This window comes from Rutilus rutilus (genome assembly GCF_951802725.1).
Source record: "Rutilus rutilus genome assembly, chromosome: 2".
NCBI classification, from domain to species: domain Eukaryota; kingdom Metazoa; phylum Chordata; class Actinopteri; order Cypriniformes; family Leuciscidae; genus Rutilus; species Rutilus rutilus.
In genome coordinates, this window is record NC_140210.1 from 47,440,531 (window position 1) to 47,459,538 (window position 19,008).

Here is a 19,008-nt window from a genome sequence, read left to right on the forward strand (position 1 = left end):
CATGAAAAATGAATCCACTGTGACACACAGAGATATCAAAAATCAGCACATGAATCTCAACAAGGGTGACAATATATATATATTTTTTAGATAAACAGATTAATTCATAACATCACTGAAAAGCTACTAAATGTCACAAAAAAACAACAGCAAAAAATAAAATCACATATTTAGAATTAAAATAATAGGACAATTCAGCTGCATAATTTATTCATGTTGCAATGCATGCTGGGAGTTTTGTACAATGATGGTACCCAGCAGGCATTGCAGCAAGGTACTTTAGATTGTCACCATTGTTGAGATTCATACGTTGATTATTGATGTCTGTGTTTGTTATCGAACAGTAATTTTTCGTGCTCATGTTTGTTAAAATCTTCTAACTGATTGTTATAATATTGCTGGAACTCATGCTGCAGTAACACAGGGTTTGTAATGAGAATATATTATTGGTACAACACAATTGTTAGATTCAAATTACCTCAGTGAAACAGGTTACTTCATGATGATTATAAAACCATCAACAGGTAACCATCATCACCTGATCTCGTTTCACTTTAACTTTCTTTGCTGCTGCAAATGTGTTTGACAAACACACTGTCACAGCGGCCAAAAATGACAAAATATATAATAAGAGTTAAGAGCCCAACTAATGGAAACACTATTCACTGTTATGGTGACTTCAAATGAAACACATTAGAGTTAAACCTCTGTTAATTCTCAATAAAACTTCTGTAGACGTCTGCCAGAAATAAAGTCAGTCTGGTTAGTAATAAGTGAAGCTGGTAATGCTGTTTGTGGAGTTGTTTAATCCTCCTCTGCTGAGATCTTCACAGATTTAATGTCTTCTTTTCTCTTCAGTTGATTTCATCTGAGGCTGTGTCTGAAGTCAGTTGTAGTTCTTGTGCTTCTGCTCGTCTCTTTTTTCTGTTCTCTTCTTTCTTTCAGTGTTTCTTTTTGTTAACAGGCTGAGATGACTTCATATTTAATATACACAGATTTTGTGGCTCAGATAAGGTCCAGTTCTGGTTTATTTCTTTGCTCTTGGCTGACATGTGGCATTGCTATGGCCTGCTTGTGGCCCAGATTTGGCAAACAGGAGTGGCCCACCCAAGTGCCGTAATTCCACGCTGCATGTGGGCCAGATCATCTTTCCACGTGTGCCAGATGTGGGCCGGATCTGGGCCGACACAATGTCAGACAGATGTTGAATTTTGGTCGGAATAAGCACCGCAAAAAAAAAAAAAAAGTGACATGCATGGCAGCACATTAAATCTTTGAAGATCTCAGCAGAGGAGGATTAAACAACTCCACAAACAGCATTACCAGCTTCACTTATTACTAACCAGACTGACTTTTTATCTGTCAGACGTCTACAGAAGCTCTTATTGAGAAATAAGAGATTTAGATGTTGATGTTTTACTGAAAATGTTTGGTCATCACTACACAGCAAAATCCCCAGTGTTAAATTAACACTCCTCAGTGTTTATATGTGTCCACACTACAGGGTGTTAAAAATTAACACTGAAGCAGTGTTGAAGTTAATGAGATAATTAAGTAAACACTGAAGCAGTGTTGAAGTTAATGAGATAATTAAGTGATTAATTAAGTGATGATTGGCCATTAGTGGTGACACCTGATGTTAATAAGCAGAATCATTGACGGAAAGAGAAAAAACAAGAACAGAAAAAAGAGAAACACAAGAACTACAACTGACTTCGAGTCATTACACATTGTTGCACTTATTATTACCAGTTTGACTTTATTTCTGTCATACATCGACAAAAGTTCTTGAGATTCAACAGAAGTTTAGACGGTAATGTTTTATGGAATTTTTCTTTTCAAGTTACCATTATGGTGGTCAGTGTTTTCTTTAGTTGGGCTCTTGACCCTTTTTATTTTGTTAATATTAGTTTTTCTCTGATTGTTCCAACATTGTGTTTATAAAGCACATTTGTTACTGCAAGAAAAAACGTACTCGGTTACTAACATAACCTCTGTTCTCTCTAGAGAGGGAACGAGTATTGCGTAAGCTAGCTTACGCTGCGGGAAAGTCTCCTTTCTCGAGATACTGAAGCCAAAAATTATCCTTAATTTTTTAAATCTTGTCAACGCAGTGCGGCAGCCTGCAGACCTAGGGCAGGCGAATCGCGTGCCCATTGGCTGCTCTGCGGCAACTGCAGCAGCCTATGGCTGAGCCTTGCGCGTGACGTCACGTCCAATGAGCGCGCTTGGCGCGCTTGATGCGTCACAGCCCGTCATTAGGGGTGTGGCTTAGCGTATATAGGCAAGGTACAGAGGCTGCTTCGCTGGTTTCTGTCGCATGAAGCGAAATGAGCTCGTGGCGAGAGCACGGCGGGTTACGCAATACTCGTTCCCTCTCTAGAGAGAACAGAGGTTACGTTAGTAACCGAGTACATTCTCTTACGAGAGGTTCTCTCGTATTGCGTAAGCTAGCTTACGCTGCGGGAACACCCTTGTCAACGCCGTGCGCGCGCCCAGCATCCTGAATGAATCCCATGGGGAGCCCAGGGAACGCGAAGTGGAGCTGGGCGGCCAAGATACCACAGTACACAAGCACATAATATGGGGCAGGGAGCGGCACAGCCGGTCCAACTGACACTTTCCACATAGTGCAGCTCAACCAGTAGAGCTAAATCAGCAACATAGCCCGCGCACAGACAGTGGGCTGGCTACGCGAGACTTAGGCTGATAACACTTTGGCCTGCAAAGCGGGAACTTCCAGGTTGTAAAACCTAACAAATGTGGAAGGGGAGGCCCAGCCTGCCGCTGCACAAATGTCATGAATGGGAATCCCACTGGACCACACCCACGATGAGGCCATGCCTCTGGTGGAGTGCGCCCGAATGCCCAAAGGGCACTGCAGGTTTTTAGATGCGTAAGCAGCTGCGATAGCGTCAACTATACATCTGGATAGGGTGTGTTTCGAGGCGGCGAGACCCTTGGTGCGCCCACCAAACGAAACAAAGAGCTGCTCTGAACGCCTGAAGGCGGCGGAGCGTGAAATATAGCTTCTCAGCGCCCTGACTGGGCAGAGGAGATTACTATCTGCCTCGCAGCCAGCATTCGGCAGGGCTGAAAGGGAAATGACCTGCGCTCTGAAGGGAGTGCCCAAAATTTTGGGGACATACCCATGCCTCGGTCTGAGAATAACTTTAGAGTCATTGGGTCCGAACTCGAGGCACGCAGCGTTAGTGGATAACGCGTGAAGGTCTCCCACACGTTTTACTGAAGACAGTGCTATCAGAAAAACGGTTTTGAGCGTGAGGTATTTCATATCCACAGTTTCCAGGGGTTCAAAGGGATGTGCTTTCAGGGCGTCTAAGACCAGTGAAAAATCCCACATAGGAACCGAAGGGGGTCGCGGGGGGTTCATCCTTCTCGCTCCTCTAAGGAAGCGGATGACAAACTCGTTCCTTCCTAATGCGCGGCCCGGCTCTGAGACAGAGAGCGCTGAAATGGCCGTGACATAGACTTTGAGCGTGGAGGGGGACCTGCCCGCGTCCAGTAGCTCTTGAAGGAAGCACAATACTTGCGAGACCCCACATGTCTGTGGATCGAGCCCTCTGGCAGTGCACCATTTGTTAAACACCGACCATTTAGACGTGTAGAGCCGCCTCGTGGAGGGAGCTCTAGATTGTATGATCGTGTTCATCACCCCTTCTGGTAAATCACTATGAAGAGCACTGTGTGGCGCGCTTTCCTGGCTCTCTCGATGACCTGAGGCAGCAGAGAGACCGGGGGAGAAGCATATAGCGGGCCGCTGGGCCACGTCTGGGCCAGCGCGTCCTCGCTCTTGAAAAGAATACTGGGCAGTGTGCGTTGTCTTTTGACGCAAAGAGGTCGACTTTCGCTCTGCCAAAGCGGCGCCACAGCGACTGGACTGTTTGGAGGTGTAGAGACCACTCCCCAGGGGAACGTTGTCCCTGGACAGTCTGTCGGGGCCCTCGTTCAGATGGCCAGGCACATGCGATGCTCTCAGAGAGCGCCGAGAGTGCTGAGCCCATACGAGGAGGCGTTCCGTCAGGGCGCAGAGCTTTTTTTTTTTTTTTTTGATCTGACACCGCCCTGGTGGTTCACATAGGCCACTACTGATGTGTTGTCCGTGCGGACTAGAACATGGTGACCATGGAGGAATAGGAGGAAGTGCATGAGCGCTTTCTCGACCGCGAGCATCTCTAGACAGTTTATGTGTAGGAGATTCTCCTGGTCTGACCAGCGGCCATAGACCGGTCTGCCTTCGAAGAGCGCTCCCCAACCTAGGTTGGACGCGTCTGTTGAGACAACTTTCCGGTGTGAAATCACTCCCATAATCACTCCAGTGTGATACCATTCAGCTGCTAGCCAGGGCTGCAGGGCTGAGACACAGCCCTGAGTCACTCTGATTAGCGAGCCACCGGTCGCCCAGGCTCGATGGGATACGCGCGCTCTTAGCCAGCGTTGAAGCGGGCGCATGCGCAGTAAACCCAACTGAAGCACTGCTGCAGCTGAGGCCATATGCCCCAGGATGCGCTGAAATGCTTTCAGAGGAACCCGATTGCCTTCTTTGAAGGATGCGGCGAGGCGCCGGATGCGGCGCGCGCGCTGCTCCGACAATCTGGCCGTCATCGCCACCGAGTCCAGTTCTATTCCGAGAAAGGAAATTGACTGACGGGGCGAGAGCGAGCTCTTGGTCCAATTGACCGCTAGACCCAGACCTTCCAGATGGCTGAGAAGCGCTGTTCTGTGAGACACAAGTTCTGTCTCTGACTGCGCTATAACAAGCCAGTCGTCCAGATAGTTCAGAATTCGCATTCCCTGACTTTTCAGGGGCGCGAGAGCCGTGTCCATGCATTTCGTAAATGTACGGTGTGCTAAAGACAGGCCGAACGGCAGGACTGTGTATTGATAAGCTCGACCGTCGAAGGCGAATCTCAAGAATGGCCTGTGACGGGGGGTTATCTGGATCTGGAAATACGCGTCTTTCAGATCGAGAGAGATAAACCAGTCTCCTGGGCGGATCTGCGCAAGGATCTGTCTGGTTGTAATCATCCTGAACGGCCGTCTCATGAGAGCCGTGTTCAGATGTCTCAGATCTAAAATAGGTCTTAAAGCTCCGTCCTTCTTGGGAACGAGGAAGTAACGGCTGTAAAAGCCTGACTCGCTCAAGGAAGGATGAACCTGTTCCATGGCCACTTTGCGCAGCAGCTTCGCTATTTCTGCTCGAAGCAGATGCGCTGCTTCTAAACCGACTTTCGTCTCCGTCTGCGCTAGAAGCGCGGGGGGCGACGAGCGAATTGAGGCGAATAGCCGTGTTTTGTAGTGTTCAACACCCATTCTGACGCGCCCTGAATAGCTTCCCATGCTTTTGCACGCATAGCTAGGGGTCGAATGGTCTCTGGGTTCAGATCGCCGCGCTGCGCGGGATGGAGAACCTGTATCAGAGAGGATGGGGCGGCGCGCGCGCCCATTGGGATTGGCCGGCTGTACAGCGTTCAGTAGCTCGGTCCTGAAGGATGGAGCGCGTTTTGCTGTCAAACACCCCTGGCGCGAGAGCGGCGTGGGGGATATAGTGTCTGAAAGTGAGTGCGCGTGCTCGTGAGCGGGCGCAGGGTTTACACTTATAACACGGCCAGTGTTTTGGAAGCTTTAGAGGGTCTGTAACCCGGGGTAACCGTATGGCAGAGCGAGCAGCGAGTAGGTGTGAGCACAGAGTTGTGGGCACATTTACTACACTTAATACTCGAGCGGCGTGTTTCCGCTTTATGAGAGCGCTCTGAGCGCATTACCGTGGGAACCATGTTGTGTGAAGCAGTGAACACATGGGAGTGGGCACATTTTCTATACTTAATATCCCCTCGGCCTGAGCCGTTGCAACTCGAGCAGCGGGTAGGTGTGATCACAGAGTTGTGGGCACATTTACTACACTTAATACTCGAGCGGTGAGTGTCCGCCTATGAGAGAGCGCTCTGAGCGCGTAACCATGGGGACCGTGTTTGTGCGAAGCAGTGAGCACATGGGAGTGGGCACATTTCTACACTTATGACACCCTCGGCCGGAGCCGGAGTGTTTCGGGGCTTTAGAGGGTCTGTAACCCGAGGTAACTGAATGGCAGAGCGAGCAGCGGGTATGTGTGAGCACAGAGTTGTGGGCACATTTACTACACTTAATACTCGAGCGGCGCGTGTCCGCTTTAAGAGAGAGAGCGCTCTGAGCGCGTTACCATGGGGACCGTGTTTGTGTGAAGCAGTGAGCACATGAGAGTGGGCACATTTTCTACACTTATCTTCGGCTAGAGCTGGAATGTAGTGAGCTTTAGAGGATCTGCAACCCGGGGTAACTGAGTGGCAGAGCGAGCAACGGGTAGGTGTGAGCACAGAGTTGTGGGCACATTTCCTACACTTAGTACTCAAGCGGCGTGTGACCGCTTTAAGAGAGTGCGCTCTGTGGACGTTACCGAGGAGACCGTGTTTGTGTGTAGCAGTGAGCACGTGGGAGTGGGCACATTTTCTACACGTATAACACCATCGGTGTAATAGGAAACTGATAGAGCGAGAAGCTTTGATGGCTCATAAGTTTAGACGCTCATAAATACTCAAGCACCATCCTGCGGGATACGGGTTCGCTTTCTGTATGTGAGAAAGCTGGCCGCGAGCTCGGAGAAGCCAGCAGAAAAAAATATTTATCTGCCGCCAGAGCAGGATTCGAACACAGGACTCCCGTGTGGAAGTCCAATGCTCTGCCACTGAGCCACAGGAGCACACATAAACTTTTAGTTAGTGCGAGCATATGACCGAGCGATGTTTCGTTTCGGCGTTTGTTTGCAGACGCGCGCGTGTAATAAAACAGGCTCGTTACTGCAGTATAGTATTTCCAGCCGCCTGAACTTGGAGGGGACTGAGAATATACGAGGACGAAAACACTCTCTCTTCCTCTTATCGCCGGTGCTCGTGACGTCCGCTCTGATGTCCCTTGAGAACGGCGCAGTTGCGCGGCTCGAACAAGGGAGAGAGAGCGGGAAGATGTCATCATGTGCTATGACATCGTATGTTTGCAGGCGTGCGTGTAATAAAACAGGCTCGTTTACTGCAATATTGATATTTCTAGTCGCCTGAGCTTAGGAGGGGACTGAGAAATGTGTGAGAAACGGAGGTGGCCGGAGAGTGACGCGCGCGACCGAGACGCGGGGTAGCTTTCTTATAACGTAAAGGAAGCCAGCCCGTGACCGTCTACTCCTGACATCCCTTGTGAGCGGCGCGTTTGCGCGGCTCGAACAGAGGGGGAGAGCGCAGGGAGGGGCGTGCGTCGTCCGGGGGGTAGCTTTCTTGTAACGTAAAGGAAGCTATAGCCCGAGACCGTCCGTTTCTGACATCCCTTGTGAGCGGCGCCGTTTGCGCGGCTTGACAGAGGGGAGAAAGCAGCTGTCTAAGAAAACAGCGCTGTCTGCTTCATCCCCTGAGGCGACGGCAGTGCGGGCGAACCGGCCGCTGCGCGTCGGGAGGTGGGGAGAAGGAAATAGCGAGGCTCGCGGGAGGGGCTCCGGCGAGCGCTCAGCTGTCATAGAAGCCCAGGCAGAGAGCGCACACCACGTGGCGGTCTCCGTCGCTGAGCGCGGCTCTGCACGAGCCACAGGATGAGCGAGGCATTTGCAACAAAAAACGGCGTGCTGGTCGCTTGATTCGACGGCGGCTTCCTCGGAGATCAGCGATGCGAAGAGCTTCGCTGAAGAGACAGAAATCAGCGAAGCAGCCTCTGTACCTTGCCTATATACGCTAAGCCACACCCCTAATGACGGGCTGTGACGCATCAAGCGCGCCAAGCGCGCTCATTGGACGTGACGTCACGCGCAAGGCTCAGCCATAGGCTGCTGCAGTTGCCACAGAGCAGCCAATGGGCACGCGATTCGCCTGCCCTAGGTCTGCAGGCTGCCGCACTGCGTTGACAAGATTTAAAAAATTAAGGATAATTTTTGGCTTCAGTATCTCGAGAAAGGAGACTTTCCCGCAGCGTAAGCTAGCTTACGCAATACGAGAGAACCTCTCGTAAGAGAACATGACCTACTCACAATATGTTTTGATGATAAAGACATTATCATCATGTAGTGTCCTGATTCACTGATGTCATTCAGAGTCTAAATCTTTGACTATTATGCTTGATGTCTTGTTTTAGTATTGGTGATTGTAGCTCTGAGATTCTACAGTCTGAGATCCAACAGAAATACGAACATTTTTGAAAATACTTTGTGCAAAAAACTTATTGTGTTTAAACACACAGACATCAAGAATCAGCATATGAATCTCAACAATGGTGTCAATAAACAAACTAGTAACAAACAGATCAACTCTGAACATCACAAAACAAGCTACTAAAGTCAGAACAAAACAATAACAAAATAAAAGCAAACAGAAAAAACAATGAAAATTACAGGACAATTCAGCTGCATAATTTATTCATGCTGCAATGCATGATGTGAGCCATTGATGCGTTCTGATTGGTGGCTCCCATCATGCACTGCAACATTAAGCATTTGTTTGATTGTCACCATTGTTGAGATTCATATGTAGATTCTTGATGTCTGTGTGTGATTTTTAAAACTTTCAGATCATTAAAACATTGCTGGAAATAACTACTGTAGTGAAAAATTAATAAAACATTTGGATAATCAGTTTATAATGATGGGTAACATCATTGAATCATGTCACTAGGAATGTCATCATCAAAACATAACCAGGGCTGCATTTCCAAAAGCATCTTAAACCTAACTTGAACGCAGACCAACTGCAACAAATGGTCTATACAATCAAATTAGGCTTGCGATGCTTTCAGAAAACACAGCTAAAGTCATAGTTTCTCTTGCCACAACACATATGCTTTATAAACACAGAGTTGGAGCAGCCAGAGAAATACTAATGTTAAAAAGTAAAGGGTCAAGAGCCCAACTAAAGCAAACACTGACCACCATAATGGTGACATGAAACGAAACATTCCATAAAACATTACCATCTAAACTTCTGTTAAATCTAAATAAGACCGTATGTAGATGTATGAAAGAAATAAAGTCAAACTGGTAAAATAATAAGTGCAATAATGGCTCGAAGTCAGTAGTTCTTGTGTTTCTCTTTCCTTCAGTGAGTCTGCTTGTTATCATCAGGTGTCACCACTAATGACCAATCATCACTTAATTAATCACTTAATTATCTCATTAACTTCAACACTGCTTCAGTGTTAACTTAATTATCTCATTAACTTCAACACTGCTTCAGTGTTAATTTTAACACTCTGTAGTGTGGACACATATGTACACTGAGGAGTGTTAATTTAACACTGGGGATTTTGCTGTGTGGGGGGACTACAAATTGATGGGCTGCAGCTTTCAAAGCAGTTCCCTCTTCAATAACTCTGAGGGCATTTTGTAGAGCTTGCTCTGTATAAGCATCACAGTTACTTTTTCTTTTATATGTCCGCATCTATAAGGAGAGAAAAAATATATATGAGGATGAGATTTCTACACTAGGCCTATATGGGGTTGATAATTGATGTATTTGTTCACCACTATCACCAAGACAACCCTAATAAACTAAACTTATAAATTTGTATATTTATGTAGTGAAATATATTCAATAAATTCATTAAAAGCCACTATGTTTTATCATCGGGTCACCTAACCACCTTCAAACAGTGAGCTAACTGTGTTAGCAAGCAAGCTAGCTAATGCTCACTTGAGGTAATTTTTCCATGTTTTGTTCAAATATTTTGATTTTACCACCTAGTTATACTGCAGTAAGTGTAAAACAAAGGATTTGATAGAGAGAAATATGTTATTATGGTAATTATGATAGAGAGAAACTATGCCCCCTGGTGGGCGTTTTACCTCTCAGCGTAGGGGCCGATTTACTCCACAAGCTATGACTTTAAAAAAATGTTTTTTATTTTTTTAAATATAATTATATTCCTTATAAATAACATATGCTCTCAAACTACAGACTTCACTATTCATCTATCATACATCACTGTGATATCCTGCAGAACAATATTCTCTTAAACACTTAATATCTGAAAAGCACTTACCATGTAATCCTCTTCTCTTCAAATACGTTGCTGGTGTCAGCTCTTCTCCATGGAGATGTGTATATCCCCGTTGTCAACGTAGTGCATAGCAACAGTAAAAATGCATCTTGACTCCCTCTAGTGGTTATTTTGGGAAAAACAGGTGGGAGGCGTTTCCCCCCCACTCTACCTCTATAATAGGTTATTCCCAGACAGCAACATAGTGTTGGCCAGATCCGGCCCACATCTGGTACACTTGGATTCCACACAGCCCAGATGTGGTCCGGATCTGGGCCGAAACTATAATATGTTGCTGTCTAGGTTTTTAAAGAGTAATAGATGAATAGATGTACACATGAAGGCATCCATTCAATGTCTCTGTTCTTCTGATCATCATCATCCTCTCTGTCACTGAGCACCACAGTATTGCAACTAAAAATAAAACAGTTTAAGAAATGAAAAGGACTTCATGTGTCACAAAAAAGAAACACGGTTAAAGCTGAATGATAGAAATGTGCTTATGTTTATACACTAGAGGGGGCTAAAGATCATTCTCACACAGTGGACAGTCTATTCAAGAACTTGTGGACTTGCAGGAATTGTAATTCTAGCTTAATTAATCTGTTTATCTCTCAGAAAGTCACTCGAGGCAGTATAAAACATTTTAAGAAAAAGCCTGTTACAAAGGCACAGATCCAACATTTTTCTAATTTCCATTTCCATTGTGTAGAAGAGTGAAGATAATTAAAATGAGGACAACTCTATGAAAACAGAGAGGAATAGAGAAGTTTCGACTAATGAGTGACTTTTTCTGATCTGGAAAGAATCCATTTTGATGGGGATTTTGCTCACCACATGTGGTTGGATGTACAAGATGATACGGTCATAGAGTTTGGGTCTGAGGAGAGTTTTAGTAAGTCTATATTTACATTGAAGGCCATATATTCACATTAAAGGCAAATGTCAAATGAAATCACTTCCTGTGTAAATTTAGCACTATATAAGGTGGACTATTAAAAGTAGTCATCATTCTGAGAGCCACAGCTCATCTGTCTAGACGCACTGCAAGACACAAGAACAAATAATGGAATTTGACGGCTACTATGAAAATTCTAATCGCAGAAATATTATGGACACACCTGGACCTCAAAGACACTGCCAGGATGAAGGAAGAGCCCGAAAGTGCAGTAAGCAGAGTTTAATTTGGGGTCATGAAATGAGAACTGTTAGATTTCAATCATTGGTTTCCAAGACCAATAGTCAATGTATTGACAAATAATTATTTTATATTCTTACTTTTTTCAGCATATGTTCTTTAATTTACAGTAGTAAAATATTTTACTTACAAAACCTTATACACAAAGTTCTGTGATGAAACTCTATATGGTCCATAACTCAATCTGCTTGCGATGACATTATCTCTACAGGGCACAGCTGATTGGTTCCTGCTGTATCTGTAGCCAATAAGCTTTTTGCTCAACATTCAAATACTTGCCTTGTTCATTTGCTGTTGTCGTGTCATGACAGAACAGACAATGGAGTGCATTCATTGATATCTGTGTTTTGTCAGGAGGAAGCAGGTCTTTGGTGTTGATCACAGTGTGTCTCGGGATCCTTTGTCTTCTTCTGATTGCAGCCGTCACACTGCAGCACTTTCAGTGCTCTTCTAAACGAGGTTAGTTGTACGTACATTTCTTTCTTTTTTTTCCAGTTTTTTTTCTTTTATGTGTACTGTTTGAACAAGTTGTGTTTCTTTTAGGATTTCTGTGGGGTCCAGATGGCTTGTTTATGTCCAGTGAGCCGATGAGCTGGTCTGACAGCAGGCAGTACTGCAGAGATCGAGGAGCTGATCTGGTCATTATCAACACTGAAGAGAAGCAGGTGAGATTGTGTGAGTGACTGTTAATGAATGAGAGGAATCACACTTATTCCTGTCTTTATTCACACAAAGAGGCACATAACATCATTCATCAAGGAGAAAGTGTGGATTGGTTTGTCTGATACTGAGAACGAGGGGGTCATGAAATGGGTGGATAATTCACCACTGAAACAAGGGTAAGTGCAAAAATACTCACAGAAATTCATGTGTATTTATTTATTTTAGTCTTTTTAATTCCCATTTTAAAAATAAGAACATCTAAACCTCCAGAAAATTGCTGATGACAGCTTTTCCACAAACACAAGCAGCAAAACCACAAAAGGCGGTCCCTATAAATAAATTCTACTTAAAAAAAATCCTCTTTTACTTTTCTGCACTTTCACTTCTGCTTTATGTTTACTCTAGAAATGCAGTGGTGAGATATTTATGATTTATGTATTTGTTGAGTGTGACATTCATAAATTGTTTGTTGTTTAGTTGAGGTTATGAATAATTAAAAATCGGACACATTTTATTCAGGTTTTGGGCTGATGGTGAGCCGAATAACTATCATGGTGGAGACGAGGACTGTATTGATCTGAATCCTTCAGACTCCATCCAGAACTGGAATGATCAACCATGCTCTCAGAAGAGGAAAGGGGTTTGTGAGAAATAGGGTTAATCCTCTATTTTCATATTTTTAATTGTATTATTTTACGGAATCAATCTTATTGTGATTATAAAATTTCTGATTGAGGTTCCTATCTTTTAAACCAATCTGCTAATTTAATTTTATTCAAACTGGTTTTAATTTAATTTAATAATCTTCTATAATATTTTAAAAAATCACAAATTGAAATGCATAAAAGAAAAATGTAAAACTGTCCAAAAAATTCTATTGCTTTAATAAACATATAACATCAGATTGGGTAAACCTCTATTGTGTTCATGTCTTCTCAGACAGCAACATAGTGTCGGCCCAGATCCGGCCCACATCTGTGTGGAATACACGTGTACCAGATCTGGGCCGACACTATGTTGCTGTTAATATGATCTTATTCTAGCTTTTATCATGAGCAATAAACTACAGAAGTCTGAAGTGTCCCAGATTGCAATAATTCACCGTATTATGCTGTTGTATGCCTTTGAAACTTTTGATTTGAATTGTTTTCTCTTTAAATGATCAATATAATGTAAATATAATAAAATGGTCAATAACATTACTACGAAAGGTAATTATTATATATTTTTTTCATATTTCGTTCTTACATTTACTGCCTGATCGACGCCACTTGAATAACACTTGTTCCAAACGAAACTGAAAGTGAGCAACGAAACCACAAAGTACCTCTCTCAAATGTATTTGTTCACCACTATCACCAAGACAAACAGAAAACCCTAATATTAGACTTATAAATTAGTATATTTATGTAGTGAAATATATTCAATAAATGCATTAAAAGCCACTATGTTTTATCATTGGGTCACCTAACCACCTTTAAACAGTGAGCTAACTGTGCTAGCTAGCTAATGCTCACTTGAGGTAATTTTTTCATGTTTTGTTCAAATATTTTGATTTTACCACCTAGTTATATTGCAGTAAGTGTAAAACAAAGGATTTGATAGAGAGAATTATGTTATTATAGTAATTATGATAGAGAGAAACTATGCCCCCTGGTGGGCGTTTTACCCCTCAGCGTAGGGGCCGATTTACTCCACAAGCTATGACTTTAAAAAAATACATTTTATTTTTTAAAATATAATTATATTCCTTATAAATAACATATGCTCTCAAACTACAGACTTCATATTCATCTATCATACATCACTGTGATATCCTGTAGAACAATATTCTCTTAAACACTTGTTTACTAATTTCTTAAAATTATAGCACTACCATGTAATCCTCTTCTCTTCAAATATGTTGCTGGTGTCAGCTCTTCTCCATGGAGATGTGTATATCCCCGTTGTCAACGTAGTGCATAGCAACAGTAAAAATGCATCTTGACTCCCTCTAGTGGTTATACAAAGTGCCTCTCTCAGGACTGTTAGTGAAGGGTACATGCTCACTTTGAGGAAATCACCATTTATGAGCATGTGACACTGAGTGTTAGTTTGAAAGATATGGCGGGAGATTTCGAATTTACGTAGAATATAAATAGAATAATTCAAGTTGTCTTGTTGAGATACATTTTTGTCTTGCATGAACAGTATTTATATTTCCGTAGGAAATAAATGGGTTTAATTGTACATGTGTTGGATTCTAAAGAGGAAATGCTACATTTATGAAGTCAGTAATTTAAGTCAGTCAGTAATTTGTTGTTTCTTATTTTGGCAAATTTTTGGGCTGTTGATTGTTTTGTTGTAGTTTCCCAGACAGCAACATAGTGTCGGCCAGATCCGGCCCACATCTGGTACACTTGGATTCCACACGGCCCAGATGTGGTCCGGATCTGGGCCGAAACTATAATATGTTGCTTTGTAGTACATATAGCTTAATAGCACATGTTTTTGGGTCAAAAGAACACACACACACACACACACACACACACACACACACACACACACACACACACACACACACACACCCATACAAACACACAATTTAGTGATGAATAAGATGATGAAGATGATGATGATGTCAATGACAGTAGCCTAACAGTAATAGAGGTTGTAATACAAATTAAATGACCAACTTCAAGTGACTGGAAGGCAAATTATAGTAAGCTCTCTAGATATACTCGTCACCTGTGGAGTCCTGACAGACAGGGTTCCTTGTCTCCTTAGAAAATGATAAAACCAGTCTTTTCCTGCCATCTTGCGCTCTGAATTAAAACAATGGTTCAAGCCTAACCTCTCTGCCAGGTCATAGGCCAGCCTCCTTACATCCATCGTTGAAAGCCCAAACAATGCTCTCTCCATTGATTGAATGTGATCAGTTAACTGGAGCTCGAAAGATGACGTAAAAACTGTTTTGCAGCCTAAACAATCCAGGCTCCAAAACGTTCTTATCCCTATGCCGCCTCAAGGTCTTTGTGGGGACTTCAATTTGATGGGCTGCAGCTTTCAAAGCAGTTCCCTCTTCAATAGCTCTGAGGGCATTTTGTAGAGCTTGCTCTGTATAAGCATCACGGTTACTTTTTCTTTTATATGTCCGCATCTATAAGGAGAGAAAAAAATATATATGAGGATGAGATTTCTACACTAGGCCTATATGGGGTTGATAATTGATGTATTTGTTCACCACTATCACCAAGACAAACAGAAAACCCTAATATTAGACTTATAAATTAGTATATTTATGTAGTGAAATATATTCAATAAATGCATTAAAAGCCACTATGTTTTATCATTGGGTCACCTAACCACCTTTAAACAGTGAGCTAACTGTGCTAGCTAGCTAATGCTCACTTGAGGTAATTTTTTCATGTTTTGTTCAAATATTTTGATTTTACCACCTAGTTATATTGCAGTAAGTGTAAAACAAAGGATTTGATAGAGAGAATTATGTTATTATAGTAATTATGATAGAGAGAAACTATGCCCCCTGGTGGGCGTTTTACCCCTCAGCGTAGGGGCCGATTTACTCCACAAGCTATGACTTTAAAAAAATACATTTTATTTTTTAAAATATAATTATATTCCTTATAAATAACATATGCTCTCAAACTACAGACTTCATATTCATCTATCATACATCACTGTGATATCCTGTAGAACAATATTCTCTTAAACACTTGTTTACTAATTTCTTAAAATTATAGCACTACCATGTAATCCTCTTCTCTTCAAATATGTTGCTGGTGTCAGCTCTTCTCCATGGAGATGTGTATATCCCCGTTGTCAACGTAGTGCATAGCAACAGTAAAAATGCATCTTGACTCCCTCTAGTGGTTATTTTGGGAAAAACAGGTGGGAGGCGTTTCCCCCCACTCTACCTCTATAATAGGTTATTCCCAGACAGCAACATAGTGTTGGCCAGATCCGGCCCACATCTGGTACACTTGGATTCCACACAGCCCAGATGTGGTCCGGATCTGGGCCGAAACTATAATATGTTGCTATCTAGGTTTTTAAAGAGTAATAGATGAATAGATGTACACATCTATTCATCTATTGGATACACAAGGCATCCATTCAACGTCTCTGTTCTTCTGATCATCATCCTCTCTGTCACTGAGCACCACAGTATTGCAACTAAAAATAAAACAGTTTAAGAAATGAAAAGGACTTCATGTGTCTCATAAAAGAAACACGGTTAAAGCTGAATGATAGAAAGTGTGCTTATGTTTATACACTAGAGGGGGCTAAAGATCATTCTCACACAGTGGACAGTCTATTCAAGAACTTGTGGACTTGCAGGAATTGTAATTCTAGCTTAATTAATCTGTTTATCTCTCAGAAAGTCACTTGAGGCAGTATAAAACATTTTAAGAAAAAGCCTGTTACAAAGGCACAGATCCAACATTTTTCTAATTTCCATTTCCATTGTGTAGAAGAGTGAAGATAATTAAAATGAGGACAACTCTACGAAAACAGGTTCGGTGACTACCAATTGACAAATGAGAAGTTTCGACTAATGAGTGACTTTTTCTGATCTGGAAAGAATATGCATTTGTACCAGCCAAGATGGGGATTTTGCTCACCACATGTGGTTGGATGTACAAGATGATATGGTCATAGAGTTTGGGTCTGAGGAGAGTTTTAGTAAGTCTATATTTACATTGAAGGCCATATATTCACATTAAAGGCAAATGTCAAATGAAATCACTTCCTGTGTAAATTTAGCACTATATAAGGTGGACTATTAAAAGTAGACATCATTCTGAGAGCCACAGCTCATCTGTCTAGACGCACTGCAAGACACAAGAACAAATAATGGAATTTGACGGCTACTATGAAAATTCTAATCGCAGAAATATTATGGACACATCTGGACCTCAAAGACACTGCCAGGATGAAGGAAGAGCCCGAAAGTGCAGTAAGCAGAGTTTAATTTGGGGTCATGAAATGAGAACTGTTAGATTTCAATCATTGGTTTCCAAGACCAATAGTCAATGTATTGACAAATAATTATTTTATATTCTTACTTTTTTCAGCATATGTTCTTTAATTTACAGTAGTAAAATATTTTACTTACAAAACCTTATACACAAAGTTCTGTGATGAAACTCTATATGGTCCATAACTCAATCTGCTTGCGATGACATTATCTCTACAGGGCACAGCTGATTGGTTCCTGCTGTATCTGTAGCCAATAAGCTTTTTGCTCAACATTCAAATACTTGCCTTGTTCATTTGCTGTTGTCGTGTCATGACAGAACTGACAATGGAGTGCATTCATTGATATCTGTGTTTTGTCAGGAGGAAGCAGGTCTTTGGTGTTGATCACAGTGTGTCTCGGGATCCTTTGTCTTCTTCTGATTGCAGCCGTCACACTGCAGCACTTTCAGTGCTCTTCTAAACGAGGTTAGTTGTACATAAATTTCTTTCTTTTTTTCAGTTTTTTTCTTTTATGTATACTGTTTGAACAAGTTGTGTTTCTTTCAGGATTTCTGTGGGGTCCAGATGGCTTGTTTATGTCCAGTAAGCCGATGAGCTGGTCTGACAGCAGGCAGTACTGCAGAGAGAGAGGAGCTGATCTGGTCATTATCAACACTGAAGAGAAGCAGGTGAGATTGTGTGAGTGACTGTTAATGAATGAGAGGAATCACACTTATTCCTGTCTTTATTCACACAAAGAGGCACATAACATCATTCATCAAGGAGAGTGTGTGGATTGGTTTGTCTGATACTGAGAACGAGGGGATCATGAAATGGGTGGATAATTCACCACTGAAACAAGGGTAAGTGCAAAAATACTTACATAAATTCATGTGTATTTATTTATTTTAGTCTTTTTAATTCCCATTTTAAAAGTAAGAACATCTAAACCTCCAGAAAATTGCTGATGACAGCTTTTCCACAAACACAAGCAGCAAAACCACAAAAGGCGGTCCCTATAAATAAATTCTACTTTAAAAAAATCCTCTTTTACTTTTCTGCACTTTCACTTCTGCTTTATGTTTACTCTAGAAATGCAGTGGTGAGATATTTATGATTTATGTATTTGTTGCGTGTGACATTCATAAATTGTTTGTTGTTTAGTTGAGGTTATGAATAATTAAAAATCGGACACATTTTATTCAGGTTTTGGGCTGATGGTGAGCCGAATAACTATAATGCTGCACATGAGGACTGTATTGAACTGAATCCTGGAAAACACACCATGAACAACTGGAATGATCTCAAATGCTCTGAGAAGAAAAAAGGGATTTGTGAGAAATAGGGATCATCCTGTTTTTTCATGCTTAAACTTGTGTTACCTTATGGAATCATTCAATAGTGATCACATAATTCATTATTAAGAGTCCCGTCTTTTAAACCAATGCAAGTTGAATTCATCAAGCATTAACTGCTTTCATGTGTAATGTAATGCTGCACACTTTACATCTGATGTGTTCATGTCTTGCTCCATTATAAGCAGCTGTTAATTAGAACTTCTTCTGGATGTTATCATGCATCTCGTTTGTTAGTCTGAAGTGTTGAGCTGAAAATCACCGTAAAATGTAGAAGTCTAAAGTGTCCCAGATTGCTCTGATTTACCCTATTATTCTGATATTGAGTGTCTGTGAAACTGCTTTTATGTTGTGTTACTTTCATTTTCAATAAAATGGTAAAATAATAACCATTATTACCATAGTAAACTTCATTTTTGTTTTTATTTCATGTAATTGCTGTTTCATTGCCAATGTCTGAAAAGCTTGTAAAGAAATATCAAAGGGCCTCATTCATGAAACACAAGCAGAACACATTTTTGTGTAAATAGTTTGTAAAGCAGTCGTGAATTTTCAAAATGTTAGAAAAACTGCTCCCCTACCATGTGTAAATGGTGCGTAAAACATTTGAACGCTTTGTGCAAACTAATGACATGCATTTTAATGCACTATGTGCCATAATAATATTTCACAAGTTCGCTGGCGATCATTATTTTATTTTTTTGGTAACAGTTGAAAACTGTTAAACTTTGGCCCTATCCTAAATGGCACCCTAAAAACTCTCGGTCT

General features: G+C 42.0%; 1 protein-coding gene across 2 annotated transcripts; it reads left to right on the top strand.

Moving 5' to 3' along the window:
• The first annotated feature begins 10,986 nt into the window (after positions 1-10,986).
• On the top strand, positions 10,987-18,619 carry LOC311285827 (CD209 antigen-like protein 2). 2 transcript variants are annotated; one of them, XM_084401633.1, is made up of 6 exons: positions 10,987-11,231; positions 11,615-11,719; positions 11,804-11,925; positions 11,996-12,099; positions 12,443-12,563; positions 17,267-17,421. In XM_084401633.1, the coding sequence occupies exons 1-6, from the start codon at positions 11,129-11,131 to the stop codon at positions 17,288-17,290; spliced, it is 579 nt and encodes a 192-aa protein (XP_084257759.1). In that variant the 5' UTR covers positions 10,987-11,128; the 3' UTR covers positions 17,291-17,421. The 2 variants fall into 2 exon arrangements, with proteins under 2 accessions (XP_084257759.1, XP_084257760.1); XM_084401634.1 differs by lacking the exons at positions 10,987-11,231; positions 11,615-11,719; positions 11,804-11,925; positions 11,996-12,099; positions 12,443-12,563 and adding exons at positions 16,632-16,883; positions 17,453-17,574; positions 17,645-17,748; positions 18,092-18,619 and having other exon boundaries at positions 17,267-17,371.
• The last annotated feature ends 389 nt before the right edge of the window (positions 18,620-19,008 follow it).